The sequence below is a fragment of the Patagioenas fasciata genome, chromosome 5 (genome assembly GCF_037038585.1).
Source record: "Patagioenas fasciata isolate bPatFas1 chromosome 5, bPatFas1.hap1, whole genome shotgun sequence".
Classification (NCBI taxonomy): Eukaryota; Metazoa; Chordata; class Aves; order Columbiformes; family Columbidae; genus Patagioenas; species Patagioenas fasciata.
Genome location: NC_092524.1, coordinates 65,507,816 through 65,523,074, shown reverse-complemented (window position 1 = coordinate 65,523,074; position 15,259 = coordinate 65,507,816). Strand labels below are relative to the sequence as shown.

The 15,259-nt window shown below is 36.9% G+C and overlaps 1 protein-coding gene across 1 annotated transcript; it reads left to right on the top strand.

Annotated features, from left to right (window-relative positions):
* The first annotated feature begins 330 nt into the window (after window positions 1–330).
* Window positions 331–12,076, top strand: LRRC9 (leucine rich repeat containing 9). Its single transcript, XM_065839291.1, is given in 12 exon segments — window positions 331–408; window positions 1,442–1,596; window positions 1,598–1,636; window positions 2,876–2,966; window positions 2,968–3,030; window positions 3,492–3,634; window positions 3,636–3,672; window positions 5,546–5,671; window positions 6,623–6,757; window positions 11,252–11,279; window positions 11,282–11,428; window positions 12,063–12,076. Coding segments are annotated over 12 exon segments (1,056 nt in total).
* The last annotated feature ends 3,183 nt before the right edge of the window (window positions 12,077–15,259 follow it).

Genomic DNA, 15,259 nt, shown 5'->3' with positions numbered 1-15,259 from the left:
GTGAAAGCTAATTTGGAAGGTGATCACACCATGATATGATGGAGTAGTTTTGGACAGTGAACTGTTCAAGCTCTTGGAATCTATGCTGGTCTTTGACAGGCTGCAATCTGACAATTTTTATTCTATACAGCGTATTAGAGAGTCAAGCCAAACTCCTTTATTAGCCTGTGTGAGATGTAAGGCAAAGAAAGTCTAATTGTAAAAAGGAATAAATCTGATGCATCTTCATGGAAGGAGATACCTTTGACTCATTAACATTTTGAAATTAATACCAAACTTAGCTAAAAAAATCCAATAATACATTTACCCTGTTTCATCCACTTTACAAATATGGGCTTCCGTGGAACAGTGTATAACCATGACCTGGTCCTGCCAGAATACATTGCTGAGTTGGAGTATGCTACACTGGTACAAACTTGGGTTTTCCTACTGTGGTATTAGAAGACAAGCTTTCGATTTCACAGATCAATGTGGAGGGGGGGAGGAGGGGGGAACAAGTAGGTAGGATTAAATTCTGTTCTATAATAGTAGCACGACCTGACAAGCCCAGATTTAAGGTTGATTCTCTTCTTTCCATTCTGTCAGAGCCAGATAAAATTTCTATGGAAGCCAGTGAGAAACTTCCTGCTCATTGTAGTGAGATTTGGATGATGCTCTTACTCTGTACTTATAAAAAGGTGTAGCAAAGATCCTCTAAGTTTCAACAGATTAAATGAAATGCAGCTGAAAACTAAGTCCTCTCTCGCTGAGAATTACTTTCTTTGAGGTGCCACAAAAAGTAAAACTTACAGTGTTGACTGTGCAAAGGATCTTTTTTCACGTGGTCTTGCAGGAGCAAATGATCTTTAGTTGTTTGATTTGAATTGTGAGATGTGCAGATCTGAAAAAAAATATATATTTTATTGTCAGCTGGTATTCTGACCAAGTTTTTCCATGATTCCTTCCTTATTACAAGCATGTAATGCTGCTGTTTCACTCATCTGACTTCATAACTTGCTTCCAAGGTAGAAGGGCTCATTTCAGGCTCTGAGTTACTCTGTTAGAAACAGGAGAGTGTGGGGAAGCGGGATGTTCAGCTCTGGGGAAAGGAAGGAGAGAGTCAAATTCACTGATGAGTCCGGTCTGCCTGGTCCAGTGTTGGGCTGTTTGATGGTGATTCCTAAACTTTCGGAATTTCAGTGTATATCTGTACTTCTTATGGCTCTACCCGGAGTTCTGTACAGCACACAAGAACCCATACAAGCAAAAAGATTATGCAATGCTTTGATTATGAGGCAATTAAAGCCAGTTTCTAGCAGATCTGTGTTACAGAAAGATGATTTCCTGACTTGTTTGCTAATAATTTCCTAATTGAACTTCTCTCATTTTACACTCATTATTAAATTTATTAATTAAAAAATTATAAAATTTACACATTTCAAGTGCCTTTTGTTTTATATAGCTCAAAGACCAGTGTCTGTTTTCTACTTGCAATATAATTACAGAGGATGGAAAGAGGAGCATAGAAAGATTTATTCTGTCTCATGATTGGCAACGTGATGATGAAGTTTTGAAGATGGAACCAACAGGAAAGATGAGGCCTAGGATATCTTGTTTAAAAAAACTCAATACTTTCAGTGGCTAAGGCAAATATTTAGTCAGGCACAAGTGAGGTATTGCTGTCAAATTTTCAATAGAATAAATATATCATGTAATTGTTACTTTGTTAGTCAGGTTGGCCCATGACCTAAACCAAACACCGAAGTTAAAAATTAACATTTGCATTTGGGCTTGATTCTGATGTTGCTTACATTTACTTATCATCGCTAGAACTTGTGTTCCTCTGCCTATCTATCTGCTATTATGCAATGTGAATTACAATTATTGGGCTGAATCCTAATTGTATTTCCTATTGTGTAAAGGACAAGTAATTTGAATGAAAAACAGTTTAAGAAGAATGCATTTGAGAATAGGACATGACCTAAACTATCAGCCTTTTCTTTGAATTTTATGAAATACATAACTTCATGCCATTAAGCCAATTGTTCTTGAACAGTTTTGGGGTTTTTTGGTCAGATTTGACACCACAAGAACATAGCCTGAGGGAAAAAAAAAACCAAAACTGTAGCAGGCTACAGATTTTAACTTCAGAAATATGTATTGTTACAATAGCTGCATAGAAAAACAGTTCTTCTGGTGTGCATTTATTTGCCTGATTCTCACATTGCATTCATATGCATAACTATTGTGTGGCAGCTTCAGTAGCCCCCTTTTCTAATGCAATAGCCCTGCTAAATATCTGATATACAAAACTGTGAAATAGTTTCTAAATCATGCCATTTTCAACTCTAGTGTGTGAGATGGTGTTATTTCTTATATTTGATGGTATACATTAGTTTCAAGTAAACTTTATTTTCCAAAGCTTATTTAGAGGCAGTGTTAAGAAAGAGAACAGCAATTCCCTTCTCATTTTACCAAAGTGTCATCTTTCCAGTGATCTGTGTTTGCAGTGAGATACTCAGAATTCTCCTCTGACTTTGCCTCTGTTCCTTGTCTCAGCTCCGCTCTTCTCATTCTGCTCTTTCATAATGGAAGAGCTGCCAGATCCTCAGTGTCAGCAGCATCTGTTCCCTTCTCCTGTGAACCGATTCCCTGTCTGACTCCCCATCTTACCCAGGTCACTTGTATTTCAGTGAGATGTCAGAGAATAGTTTTCAAATACATGAAAGAGAGTCACCACAGCTTTTATTGTCTTTTCAATATTTCATGTTAGTTTGTACTCACATTTTATCATCTTTTTATGATTTGCCAGTAAGATAGTAATTGTATTTGCAGTTGAAGCATTTTTATTTTAAAGGCAGCCATGGCGTATTACAGAATTTGGCTGCATGTCCAGTAAAATTGTCATTTCTGATCTACTTCTGGCCTTGGCTTTGAATTTGAGTGGGAACAACCTGAGCATGCTGCTGGACATCTCTAGACTTAAGAACAGCTCAAAAACTTATCATCACCTTTAATGAATTTTCTTCCTTAAATAATATTTATGACCTGGTAAGAAATCAAGCTCTAATAATTTTTTTTTTTTTTTTAAGAACATCTACTAGCATAAGTATTCTTACATGGTGGGGTGGACTCACAAGCCAGGATTGGGCCAGGATGCACACGGGAACAGAATGGGGGACTAAACTCAGATCATGAATACTGATATTATTAACAGCCCACAGTTTTGGTGCCTGCTGATATTATCTCGAAGTTGAATCACAATATTACAGTGGTATCACTTTATCACCTATCTGACCTTTATAATGGTCATTTCATTTTAACAAATAGAGTAACATGGCTGGAGCACACCAAGTCTCCCTCAACAGACCCAGTACTGAGCAAGCAGAGTCCCAGGCACTGGATCCAAATAAGTCTGTTTAAAGATTAAATGTGTCTGATTACTTTAACCAAAGTTTCTTTTGTGACATTTTTTGCCATACAAATATTTTCAAACCTGTGTTGTCTTGCAGCCCAGCTGGGAATATTTTGATTTGAGCCATAACATGATCACTTTTGAGGGCATTAGAGGCTTAAGCAAACCGCAGATCTTCAAGCTGGGCTAGAATCAGCTGAAAAAATCCATGAAAGATATAAACATCCTACATAAACATACAGCTTAGTCCTGACATCCCAGATGTCCTGTGGCATAAGGTACATCTCAGCATTTGAAATTCCTGGGAAAGCTTTCTAACCATGACCACAGTTACACAGGCTTAAAATCTGGTCCTGCACCTTATTAATTCTGAGGCCCTTGCAATGTAAGAAGCCTTATGAGCATGTTATGGCATCTTTGTTCTCACAGAGCCTTCACTTCTTTTTGTAGTCACAGCCTAACCAAGTGAATAAGCTCTGTGGCATTTTTGCTCAGAGACATCTCTGAGGCATAATTCCTTTCTTTTTTGCTTCCCTTAAGAATTTGATTTATTGGTGGCCTGTGCTAGATGTCAAAAACCAAGCCCTGGCTTTAATTTTGCTCTGTCAGCTGCCCTGAATGAGGGGTTGGAGCCCTCGGGGATGTGCACACACACTCTCAGTCCCTCTGTTCCTGCGTCTCTGTCTGCAGCAGCACAGCTGCGCTGGCTGGAGCTTTGGTGAGAAAGCCAAAACTCAGCCGTTTTACTGACTCCCATTCATTCCTAATGCCCAGCCAGCTTCTGGAACAAATGTTTCTCTCTGTTCCTTATTCCCTTTGAATCAGTACATTCTAACATTTAAAAGGCTCAGAGTCAGCAGAGTTAAACCTTATGAATTTGAGGCATTGAAAGACTCTTTAAAAAGCTTTTTCAATTATCATTTAACACTAAATTTTATATTTTGTACAAGCCAAAGTCAGGCAAACAGATCACTATATTAACAGAATACCTCTCTTAAATAATTTGAACAAACCAGCACAGGAAACAGAACTCCATTGGGGCACTCAGGAAGCATCCAAAAAGATGCTGCTTTGTCTTTTTGGCCTGACAATTAAGCTTCAATTAATTTTTTCAGTCCATGCTAAGACAGAAATAATAAGAGCCACCAGTTCTGGTCTCTGGTTCTTTGTTGTTATGACTTAGGATTTCATGAAATTCAACTTTTAACTTTCCTGTATTGTCTGTGTGCCAACATGGTAACTCTTGAGTTTTACATGTCATTCAACCTGTGCCTCTCCAGACTTTCTTAGGCATCCAACCAAAATATGTAGTTCAGTTCAGAGCAAAGCAGAAAATCCTCATTGACTTTCACAGAATGTTCTACCATCTAGCTCATAAGTGATTGCTTTTGGCTTAATTGCCTGTCAGAATATATCTATACTCCATTCATAGAATCATAGAATGGTTTGGGTTGGAAGGAACCTTAAAGATCATCTCATTCCAACCCCCCTGCCATGTGCAGGGACACCTTCCACTAGACCAGGTTGCTCAAAGCCCCATCCAACCTGGCCTTCATGAATAAAGATGTTATTATTCATTATGTAAGAAGTGTGTATTTTATCTATTATATTTAAAACTAGTGGGCAGTCTAACATATTCTGTATATACAGGGTAGGTTTGTGGCGATGTCTTGAGGTTTCAGCGACACCTCTAAATCCTTTAAACATTTCTCACATGTCCTATGAAGCTTTCTTTGTTTTTTGTTTGTTTTGGGTTTGTTTTGTTTTGTTTGCTTTTAATATTTCTACATCGTAAGTGAAACTCCTAGATTATAAAACAAACACCATCACATCTTATATATTAGTAAGCTTTGTAAGATTAGTAAACTTCTGAGTTAGCCCATGTGACTCCAGAGCAGTTTATTACCATCAGTGTCACATAAAATCAGCATAATCGGAACTGGCCCAAAGGTTCCTTGTCTCATGTTTCTAGGAAACTATGTGAGCAGGGATGACTCAGCCGCTCTGTTGAAGATCATAGCAAAGCTCTAGCTCTTAACATCCGTGAGATGACAGTACATTGAATAGTAAGGAAATACAAGTCTCTTTCTTGTATGCAAAGTATATTGGCAATTTTTTTTTTAAATGTATCACTTTATTTGTCTCGTCAAGCCAGTCTCATTGCAGCTGGTTGTCAGTGGCCAATTAAAGGCTCTCACTAAGCTGGATGGAGTCCTGACTGCAAATGAAGAAGCTGCAGAAGCGTTACAATATCTTGCAGGATCAAAGATGACCGAGGTTTGATGTTCTGTTTAGTTGTAATTTATAGTGAGTGCTATGGAAAATGAAAGCTTCAGGAATAGCCCTGCACCTATTTTAACTAAATAACATTTTGTTGTCTGTTTTTGAGAAGATAGAATTTTGTCCTTGCATCTGGCAGTAGGTCAGAAATTACTTAATAAACATCAATCTTACAAAGACCTTTGCTTGTACCAAAGATTATATTCTAGGATAATCTTGGAAACAGTCATGTTCAAGTTCCACTGAATTCAGCATGCAAAAAAGGAACTATGTCTGCGAAATAGAAACAATGGAGAGGAAAATAACAGGATAAACCTATAGTTCTACATGCTTTTTTAAGTATCTAGTGCCAAATCTCTTGTCTTGAGGTCTTTTCAGTAGGTAATTTTTCAGAGTATTTTATGTGCAGATATGAAGCAATCCTTCCCAACTCTTAAGCACAAATTTGTTATACTTAAGCTCTGGACTATATCCCAAAGCACTCCTGAATCCTAGCCTGGTTCTAAGTGAACCCACTCAATGGGCTGTATGGTTTAGAACTCAGTATCACACCAACACAACTTTGATATGGTCACAGCACAGTCACAATGAAACACAATGAAACTATGTCTGCTCACATGTTGAGTAAAGATTATTTATTTCGGGAAAAAAAAACCCAGACACCATAGAAAACAGACTATGGTTAATACAGAGCATTTTAATAAGGTCTGCCTTCTCTATTTTATGTACTGAGTACTCTTAAAACTTGAGAACTGCAAGAATTCTTGAAGTCTTGCAAAACTATTTAACTTATTAGATCTATGAATTATTATGTCTACTAATATATCACCTTCCCCTTCCAGGAAGAGCAGAATTTTTATGCTATTTTCTGTGTGCTAAGCTGTGAACTACCTATAGTTATAGTACCTATCTAGTTTTATATATAATACAGTGTTTTCTTTTCCTCAGTTGTCTCTGTTAGAATATTCTAGGACTGATGAAGAAAAAACTCCCATTTTCAGTGTATTTCCTTTCACTAAAATTCTGACTCAAATTTGCAAGAACAAGGTGGATTCGCAGATGCATTGTGATAACTGGTATTCAGTGGAAGGGCTGATGCTGTTTAATCTATTTAGGTCAACATTTAGATTAATCTCTGTTAAAGGTTTCTTTTGTTGTCTTATGTTAAAAGTTTTGTCCTTTTTTTAAAAAAAAAATATTTCTGAACACATTCAAATCTAACCAATAGTTACCTTGTCGCTGAGCTTTAAGAAAGGTCCAGATGCCTCACAAGAGGACCAGGATACACTGAAGAGGGCATTTAAGTCATGTATTTTGCAGTGCAACTGTCTTTTTTGCATTAGTAGATTTTTAAGACCAAGGGGGACTAATAAGATTCTCTAGACTGCATAAAGTAGTCAAGAAAGCACGGTCATTTCTACAGAATTACACAGTAACTTCTACATCAATTTCATACCATCTCATTGAACTACAGCAGATTTTACAGTAAACTATCCAGATTAGGATTAATTTTACCTAATTTTGCTTATCTGCAGTGTAGAAGAGAACCATATTTGTTATATGGAAGTGTCCAAGGCCAGGTTGGACGAAGCTCTGAAAGGTGTCCCCATCTATGGCAGGGGGGTTGGAACTAGATGATTTTAAGGTCCCTTCTAATCCAAACCATTCTATGATTCTATACATAAACTTCCAGGACTGGGCTGATAATGACATACCCAGAAATAATTCTGCTTGCCTAATCCTACTCACTAATCCAATGATTAAATATTAACTGACATGTATATCCTTGTGGCAGCAGTGGAAGCTCATATTCGTCTGGTTTTCCATCACTAGTTCTAGTCCTTTTCAGTGTTACTGAGATACTATTTTTTATCATGTGAATGGGAATTTCTCTGTTCTTAGCTACAGAATTTACAAATGTGCTTTTTTAAATAGGGCTGCCACGTTAGTCTTTATAAAACTGTTGCTTATATACCAGCATCTTTATGTTCTCTCCTAATTTACCATGAAGGAACTCCTGCTATTTTTTGCTAGGTCACTGAGAAAAATAATTTTGAGCAGAATATCAATAAAAATTCTCTATAAAGTGAATACTTTCTTTCTATAGTTAGGGGGATTGGACTGGATGATCTTTTGAGGTCCCTTCCAATCCCTAACATTCTGTGATTCTGTGATTTTTAGATCCATCCTCTAACCAGTTTTTGTCCAGTTAACGAGAGTTACCTTCACTTTTTGATATTGTTATTTTTCTAGTACATTCTCAGACAGAACTATTAATCTTATCAATACATTTAAATTTTCATCAACCAATTTAATATTAATTTGTATTTCTTATGCATCATACTGGCATCTATTAATAAGGCCATTAACTTCTCATTATTTACTGTCTTGCATATCAGCCTTGCTCTGATACCTAAGGATGCTATCAAGCTAACTAACCTATTCTGGTCATCTTCATCCTCAATACTATTATAAATTCAGTTGGTTCATAACCTTCTAGAACTTCCCAAGCATACTATCATATGTATAAGATGAATTGATGAGTGGTTCATAAAGTTTCTCAACTGGTTTATTAATATCTCTGATTGAAAAATGCCTGGTTAAAAGATGTTAATATGAGTTGTTCCAGTTTTAGATTATTTTTAGACATCAATGAAACACAAAGTAGTTATCCATGTAAATGATAAACATCTCATCATGGTTCTTCTTAAAGGCAGAGAAAAATATGCATTAAAACTATCTCTTGTGTATTCTGATTTAGTATTTTACAATCCTTAGGTAGGATCAAGCCTTGAATTCCATTAGGTCCTGGTAACAATCTCTGATTACATCAGCCATCACATTTTTATCGACATTTTTAACTTTCATTTTTCTAACAACTGTTTTATTCACACTGCTATCATTTTTCCTATTTTTCATTCACTTATGATGTAGCGAAATAAAAGGGCCATGGCCTGATCCAGTAGGGCTCATGAATATTTGCTTTAGTCTGTAAACTTAAAAGAGTGAAGACTTTTTCAACTGTAAATGAAAAAGTGTGTAATGATGAAGCATCTTCTGTTTAACCTTCTGCATCATTAAACCTCTCCTAACTAGCCTTCACATTTTTAGTGTAAGTTTTTGTGCCACTCATTTTGCTTGTGCCTGCTTTCGGCATATGAAAATGGCCCTTTTAAAAACACTAAAGTCTGTAGAGGACATGCCTATAAGATACACTTTCTTGTTTATTTTTTAAAGAATCACCTCTTAAGGCAAGACCAAGTACTTAATTTACTTGTTTCATTTAAGGATTGCATGAATTCCAAATGCTCTGGAACTATTTAAAAGGAGAGTGTCAGTGAAGCTTCAAGAATATTGAGCAATTTTTAAAGAGCAAGGACATTGGTGGCAAGGATAATGGGAGAACCAGGCCAATTCAGGAAATTGCAGCCAGCGCCTTTGCATTCTCTCCCTGATCAGTGGAGATTGGCCTTGAGAATCTTTCGTTAGAAAACTCAGCAGCGATGCTTTGCTTATTTATTCTGCCAGTTTTGAACCCTTTTTTTGTGATGTCACAAAAGTACAATGTTGAAAGATTAGTTCTCCTAGTAAAGTTTATAAACTTAAATTCTCTAATGCATACAGCAATGTCATTTTCTAATACTGACCCTTCAAATGTACCCTGCCCTAAAATTTAGAGGCTTAGGCATATATCATGTTTAAAGCCAAATGAGCTTTGCCGCATGCATATTAACTCTGTATACTAATCCACTTCTTGTGATCACAAAGGATTAAAATTTTCCCAGAGTACTACTAAATATCAATATGAAAAACAGATTGAAAGGAGAGAGCTCGTAGATCTAATTTGAAACCAACAAACATTGAGAATAACCATTTGAACATTGTCTCTCACCTTGAAAGACTATCTAAAATGATAAACTAATTAGGCAGTCACTTGATGAAGAGCAGGACTGAAGGAAATTCGTTTGCCTTGTCTTTGTGTTCTCCAGTGCTTAATCAGGTGTGAGTTCTCTTAGATTCTCAGGTCATTCAGAACAGGTTTCTCCTGGGTCCTCTTGTGTCTGACATTGTAGCTGAGCCAATACTACAGCCTTTGCTTCCCTGGCACCGTCAGTTTGTAATTCTCATTCAGCTGCTCATTTTCAATGAATTTGTAGGAAGTCACATAGTGCTTATCTGACAGATTAGGCCAAAACTCACCAACAGGTTTAAAAATTAGTCGTAGGGCTAGCAGATGGATATACAGATAGCACAATCACGTTAGCTTTGTTTCATTCAGAAACTGAGCTAGCAAAAAGCTGCAAGAGTCAATGGAGGAAGATCCAAGGTCATCCTAACCTGTTCTGATCCATCAGCCAGAATCAGGTTAATCTACCCAGTATGAAAGGTTAAAAGCTCCTCTGTCAGTTCAATTTGTTGTTAGAATACAGAATAGCTAGAGGAAAACACATTTCTGTTGATAAGCGTAGCGTTTCATGCTGTGCATTACGGAATTCATGTTTAGAAAAATTGCCAGGAAAATTAATGTTTTAGCATATGTCATATATATTTTGTGACATCAGAGAGAAGTGATTCATAAAGGGCACGATAAACACTTTGGAAAATAAATAATATAGCCAAAAAATGTTCTTTAGTCATTACCAAATCCAATCTCCTGGTACTGAATATTTAAGTGATTATTTGTCTTAGATAAAACCTAGGTAGAATACTGGATATTTTGGGCTCCTAGAATACAATTTGAGTTTTTTTGATTGAGACTCTGTGATCTTTTATTTTCTCCATTGCACAATGATTAGCTGACACACTGTAGTATTATCAGAAAGGGAGAGTCATAGTCATACAAACAGATTAGAGATCGGATCACTGACAGCCTTTTCTTCACAGAAATCTTGCTGGCAGGTGTCTAAAGTCAGATCCCATGTAAGAAAGTCCCTTCACAACCTGCACAGCAAAATATATGTTTGGTATTGACATTTATTTGTTTCTGCTCAAAAAAATTCAAACAAGAAAACTGCTGAATTTGTTAATCTAAGATACAGAGAAAAGGAGTATTTAGTCTTTATATAGAAAGCATGAAGAACTATAAAGTTAGGATAAATTCTGCTCTGACTTTGCACTCAGCCTCTTCTAGACTAAATATCCAGCCTTGGTGTTAGGCTGAAATCCTGTTTCCATTAAAGTCCTGTTGCAGAATGAGGATGTGTAAAGCAGACTAGCCAATAAAATAATCATGTAGTGCAGAAGGATTTAAATTGAACAAAACTATCTCAGATCTAACGCAGACATGAAAAAAATGTTTATGTTCAGATAGCTCTGGCTGCAAAGGTACATTTGGGAACCGGCATATTTATGTTGTATAGTTCTTGGTTTTGAAGGAGACGCTGAGCTTTTTTGAAATGTATTAAAGACGAGTAGCTCTGTTGCATAATGAGGAAACAACACATCCTGCATCCAGAAAGTTGCCATCGATATTAGTAGGAAGTGTACGCCTAGAAACTGAGCACAGGATAAATAGGTGGAATTAAGTTACAGGTTAATCGAGTGGTCAGTTTCTTTCAATTCTGAGTTTTACTGCAGATCGCTGTCTTAAATCTGGATAACCAACACTCTTCAAAATTTCCAACTTGGAAAAATTGGAACATTTAAGATGGGCATCATTTAGCAACAACAGTCTCACATAAATAGAAGGAATAGAGTCTTGTTTTAACCTCAAAGAACTCGCGTTAGATGAAAACTACATTTCAACGGTAGATGGTACTATATTTACCACAGTAGTGGTAATGCAGGCTGTTAAACTGAGAGACAGTAGAAACATTTCTGCTGCGCCTTTTAAGGTATTACTTTTGCAAGCCCTGAATTTCTTCAAGATCTAATATCAACACCACAGTCGTAAATTCCTAAAAATTACTTGAGGAATGTGCCTCTGATCCACAGAGTATCCTCCTTCTACTACTAAGTAGGAACAAGCACCTTGCAAGTAGGCTTTGACTCAGCTGAGGAGCACAATTCCAAGCTGTATGATGCCCTGGCATCCTCAGGGTAAGTGCAGAATGGAATAATCCATCCAGTGCCGCTGGAAAGCAATGAAAACAGCCAAAGAGCTATGGAACTGGAATTTCAGTACTGTGATACAGAAGCGAACAGAGCAGGCTGTTCAAAGCCATTGTGTTCAGTGTCAAAATCAAATCAGTTGTTTATTACTATAAAAAGAACGGTGAATTTGTGGTGAGATTTTCGTTAGGGTGTTTCTTTCAGAGGAGCATGTTGCATTTCTTGCCCCAAAGCCACCATGTTATGGAACTGCATATGCCATATATTTAATTTCTATCATATTTTTCCATGTTACTTGTATTCTCAATTTGTATTTGTCTTTTTTTGTTTAATTCAGAGTTGCAGAGCTAGTGTGAGCAGACCAGTTTAGAAATGTCTGCAGTGTCAATGTACAGAGCAATAATCTCATGTCTTTTAGTGGTTTAATCTTCCTTCCTAATGCCCGGGTGGGTTCATGACACAGTCTTTTCTGGTTTTCATAACAATATTAATGATAAACTGATTTCCTTTGATTGAAAATATTCTGTATTCTCCTTTAATAGCCTGTTGTTTGTGGGGTTTTGTAACAACAGTAATCAATCAACACAAAGCTGATTGCTACCACTGTTTCAGTGTTACAGTATTGTTGGAGTAATCTGATCCAAAATCAATGAATTGCACCAAACTTTTTGAAGCACTTTAAATTGACCAATCATCTTTCTAAAGATCAAATTTCTGGATCAGAAAATGTAATTGGCAGTTTTGCTAATGTGTTAGCAGAGGATCATTTCCTTTTTACTGGTCTTGTGTCTGAGTTACAGTCACATTGAATCAATAATGCCTGGACAAAAGCTCCCAAATCAGGTAGCAAATAGGAGCTGCACTGAAATGTGGCCTCTCCTGGCTACAGGCAGCAAGGACTTGCCAAAGGAAGCAAGAAACATCAGCTTTAAAAATTTTCCTCCACTGAGAAGGAAATAGGTGTCTTCAGTGTCAATAGTTTTGGGTCTCCCCTTTTTTCCCTCCTAGCTCGAAGAAACCCGATGCATGGGATTTTTGTTTGTTTTGCACACATATGTTTGGCATCAAATTGGCTTTTTTTTTTCTAAATTATTTGTGAACAACTTATTAGGCCACTTCTTCATCAAACTAATTATACCAGGCTGCTGTCATCTGTTCTTTGAAACCTGTTGCATGGTGGTTGGGTATACATTGAAGTTTTTTCACCTTCCTATAAAGGATTTCTTTTTGAGTAAGGGAACCACCTACCTTTCTCTGGTTGTTGGTTTGATTTGGGAGAGTGTGGACATGTATATCTGATCGGATTGATCATTGATATTCTGGTTTCATTCTTTACTTAAATATGTACAGCACAACACTACCAAATTTTAGGCATATATTCAGATACTGAGGATTATATCGAGATAGTATTTCATTCTCTTGAGCCTGACCTGTGAAGATTCAGCTACCTTACACTGCAGAGTTTCCTGATGGTAGTCACAACCCCTTGTTAGAACCAACAACTTCCATCAATTTGGAATAGAGTATCTTTTATGAACACAAGGAAGGCTTTTGTATATTCATCCAAAGTTCTTCTGGAATTTTGTGTCTAGTCTAAGCAGTCATTAAACCTCCTTTCCTTGGCTCATTCTATAAGTGATACTCTTCTCTTCATCCTCTGAAAAATATGGCCATACTTCTTTCTTCTTCCTTTTGCCACCAACATTAGGACAGCCTGTGTCCTAAAGAGCATTTCCAAGTTACCTTTCAGTTGCATTTCTCATCTGGGCACTCTCTCAGGACTGAAACTTCGGGGACCTGCCAGGATTCATTTATGTATTTCTGCATGGATAAGGCAACATCCATAGCCAAATTCAGTTTTATCATATCAGACAAGACTTGCAAAGTCACTATGCAGAGTTCCCTCTATACATTGGTCAAGTTCTATAAAATTACCTGTGACAGAGCATCAGCAAATCCTGCAAAACCCAGGTGTCATGTGCACGCTTCTCAAGACTTCACCTCACTCTTCCTATCTTCATTCTTCACACATGTTCAGCATCTGGAATGTGGGAAAAACATTATTTTCTGATAAGGGATATTGGCAGAAGCACACATGGGTACAGGCTGTTTCCTTCCATCATAGTGTGACAAATTTTTGTGCTTGTTTTATTTATCTCTTTCCACATGAGGGATAAACATTCTTTACACACACTAGGGGCTCAAAAAGTACTTGAAATAATTGTTCAGTAACTGTAGCAATGCCCATCTTGTTGATAGGAGGGATTTTTTTACACTAATGCCTTCTACCTTCCTCCCCTTTCCCTTTATAAATATTGACAAATTTTAGCTTTCTTGTAGGACACTGAAATTTGGATGATGTTCTCAAACTTAGTGCAAGTTGATACAAATATTCCATGGTGTTTCTCAGCCAGCTTTTTCAAATGTGACTTATTCAGAGTCACTGATTTAAACATGTCGGATTCAGCAGCTCAGTAGCTGCTGCTGAACAGCCTCTAAGTCAATACCGGAATGGAAATTATTCCATTATTACTGTATGATATGAATAACATTACTCTTTTTTCCCCCACAAAAGCAGCACAAAAGTATTTAGTGAACAACTATGCTTCATTTCAGGTTTATTGATGCTTCTACCATCTTCAGCTAGTAATGATTCAATTCCACTATCAGGATTGCTTTTGTTATTGACTTTCAAATGCTTTCTTAGTGTTCTTAAAGCTACAGGCCATTGATGTCCCTTGTTATGTATTTGCTCTTTTCATAATTTTTTGCAAGCCTCTACTTCTTACTGTCAATTTCTTTATCTTTCCATTTATTATCGATGTTTTTAATTTCCCACTAAGTGGATACTGTCTTCTTAACAACTGTTGTCTTCCTTCTTTCTGTATTGTGAGATATTCTAGGAAGAAAAATGTTCTTAAACCTTCCCCAGATCCTCTTGACACTTTCTCCAGAAGTTGAATTAGCTCTTAATTTTTGTACCCTTGTGAATTAAGGCTCCAAAAATAATAAAATATACATAGTACATATTTACACATCTTAACACAAATTAATATTACCTATTAACATACAGTTTAGATATTGTTTTGTTTGTGATCTATGAATATTATCAAGTAATGTCCACTACCTGCTCAGCAATCACCAGTATTTGGGGGTTTTATGGAAACAGAGATTGCTAAGGACATTGTTTCATTAGCTGAGTCCTAAGGAAGAAGTAAAGCTAAAATTAAAACTCTCTTTTCCCTTCTCTTTCTTAATCTGTTAGCTTGTGCTACCTGTCACGGAGGCACCCCGAGGTTAGTTTAAGGGACAACAGGGTCCAAAACAACTTTTATTAAAGTGTAGAGAAACGGGGTTTTAGCACTCCAAAAGTGACTTAAATAGGGGTTCGGATATCAGTTGAGGAAAATTATTAAGGGGCAGCAACTAGTACAACAGGCGGTCCACAGAGTGCATGCACGTGGCTTCACCAGAACAACACCAGAGCCGTCTCTGAGTCCCGGAGGAGTACACACTTGCCTGAAGACGGTGCGG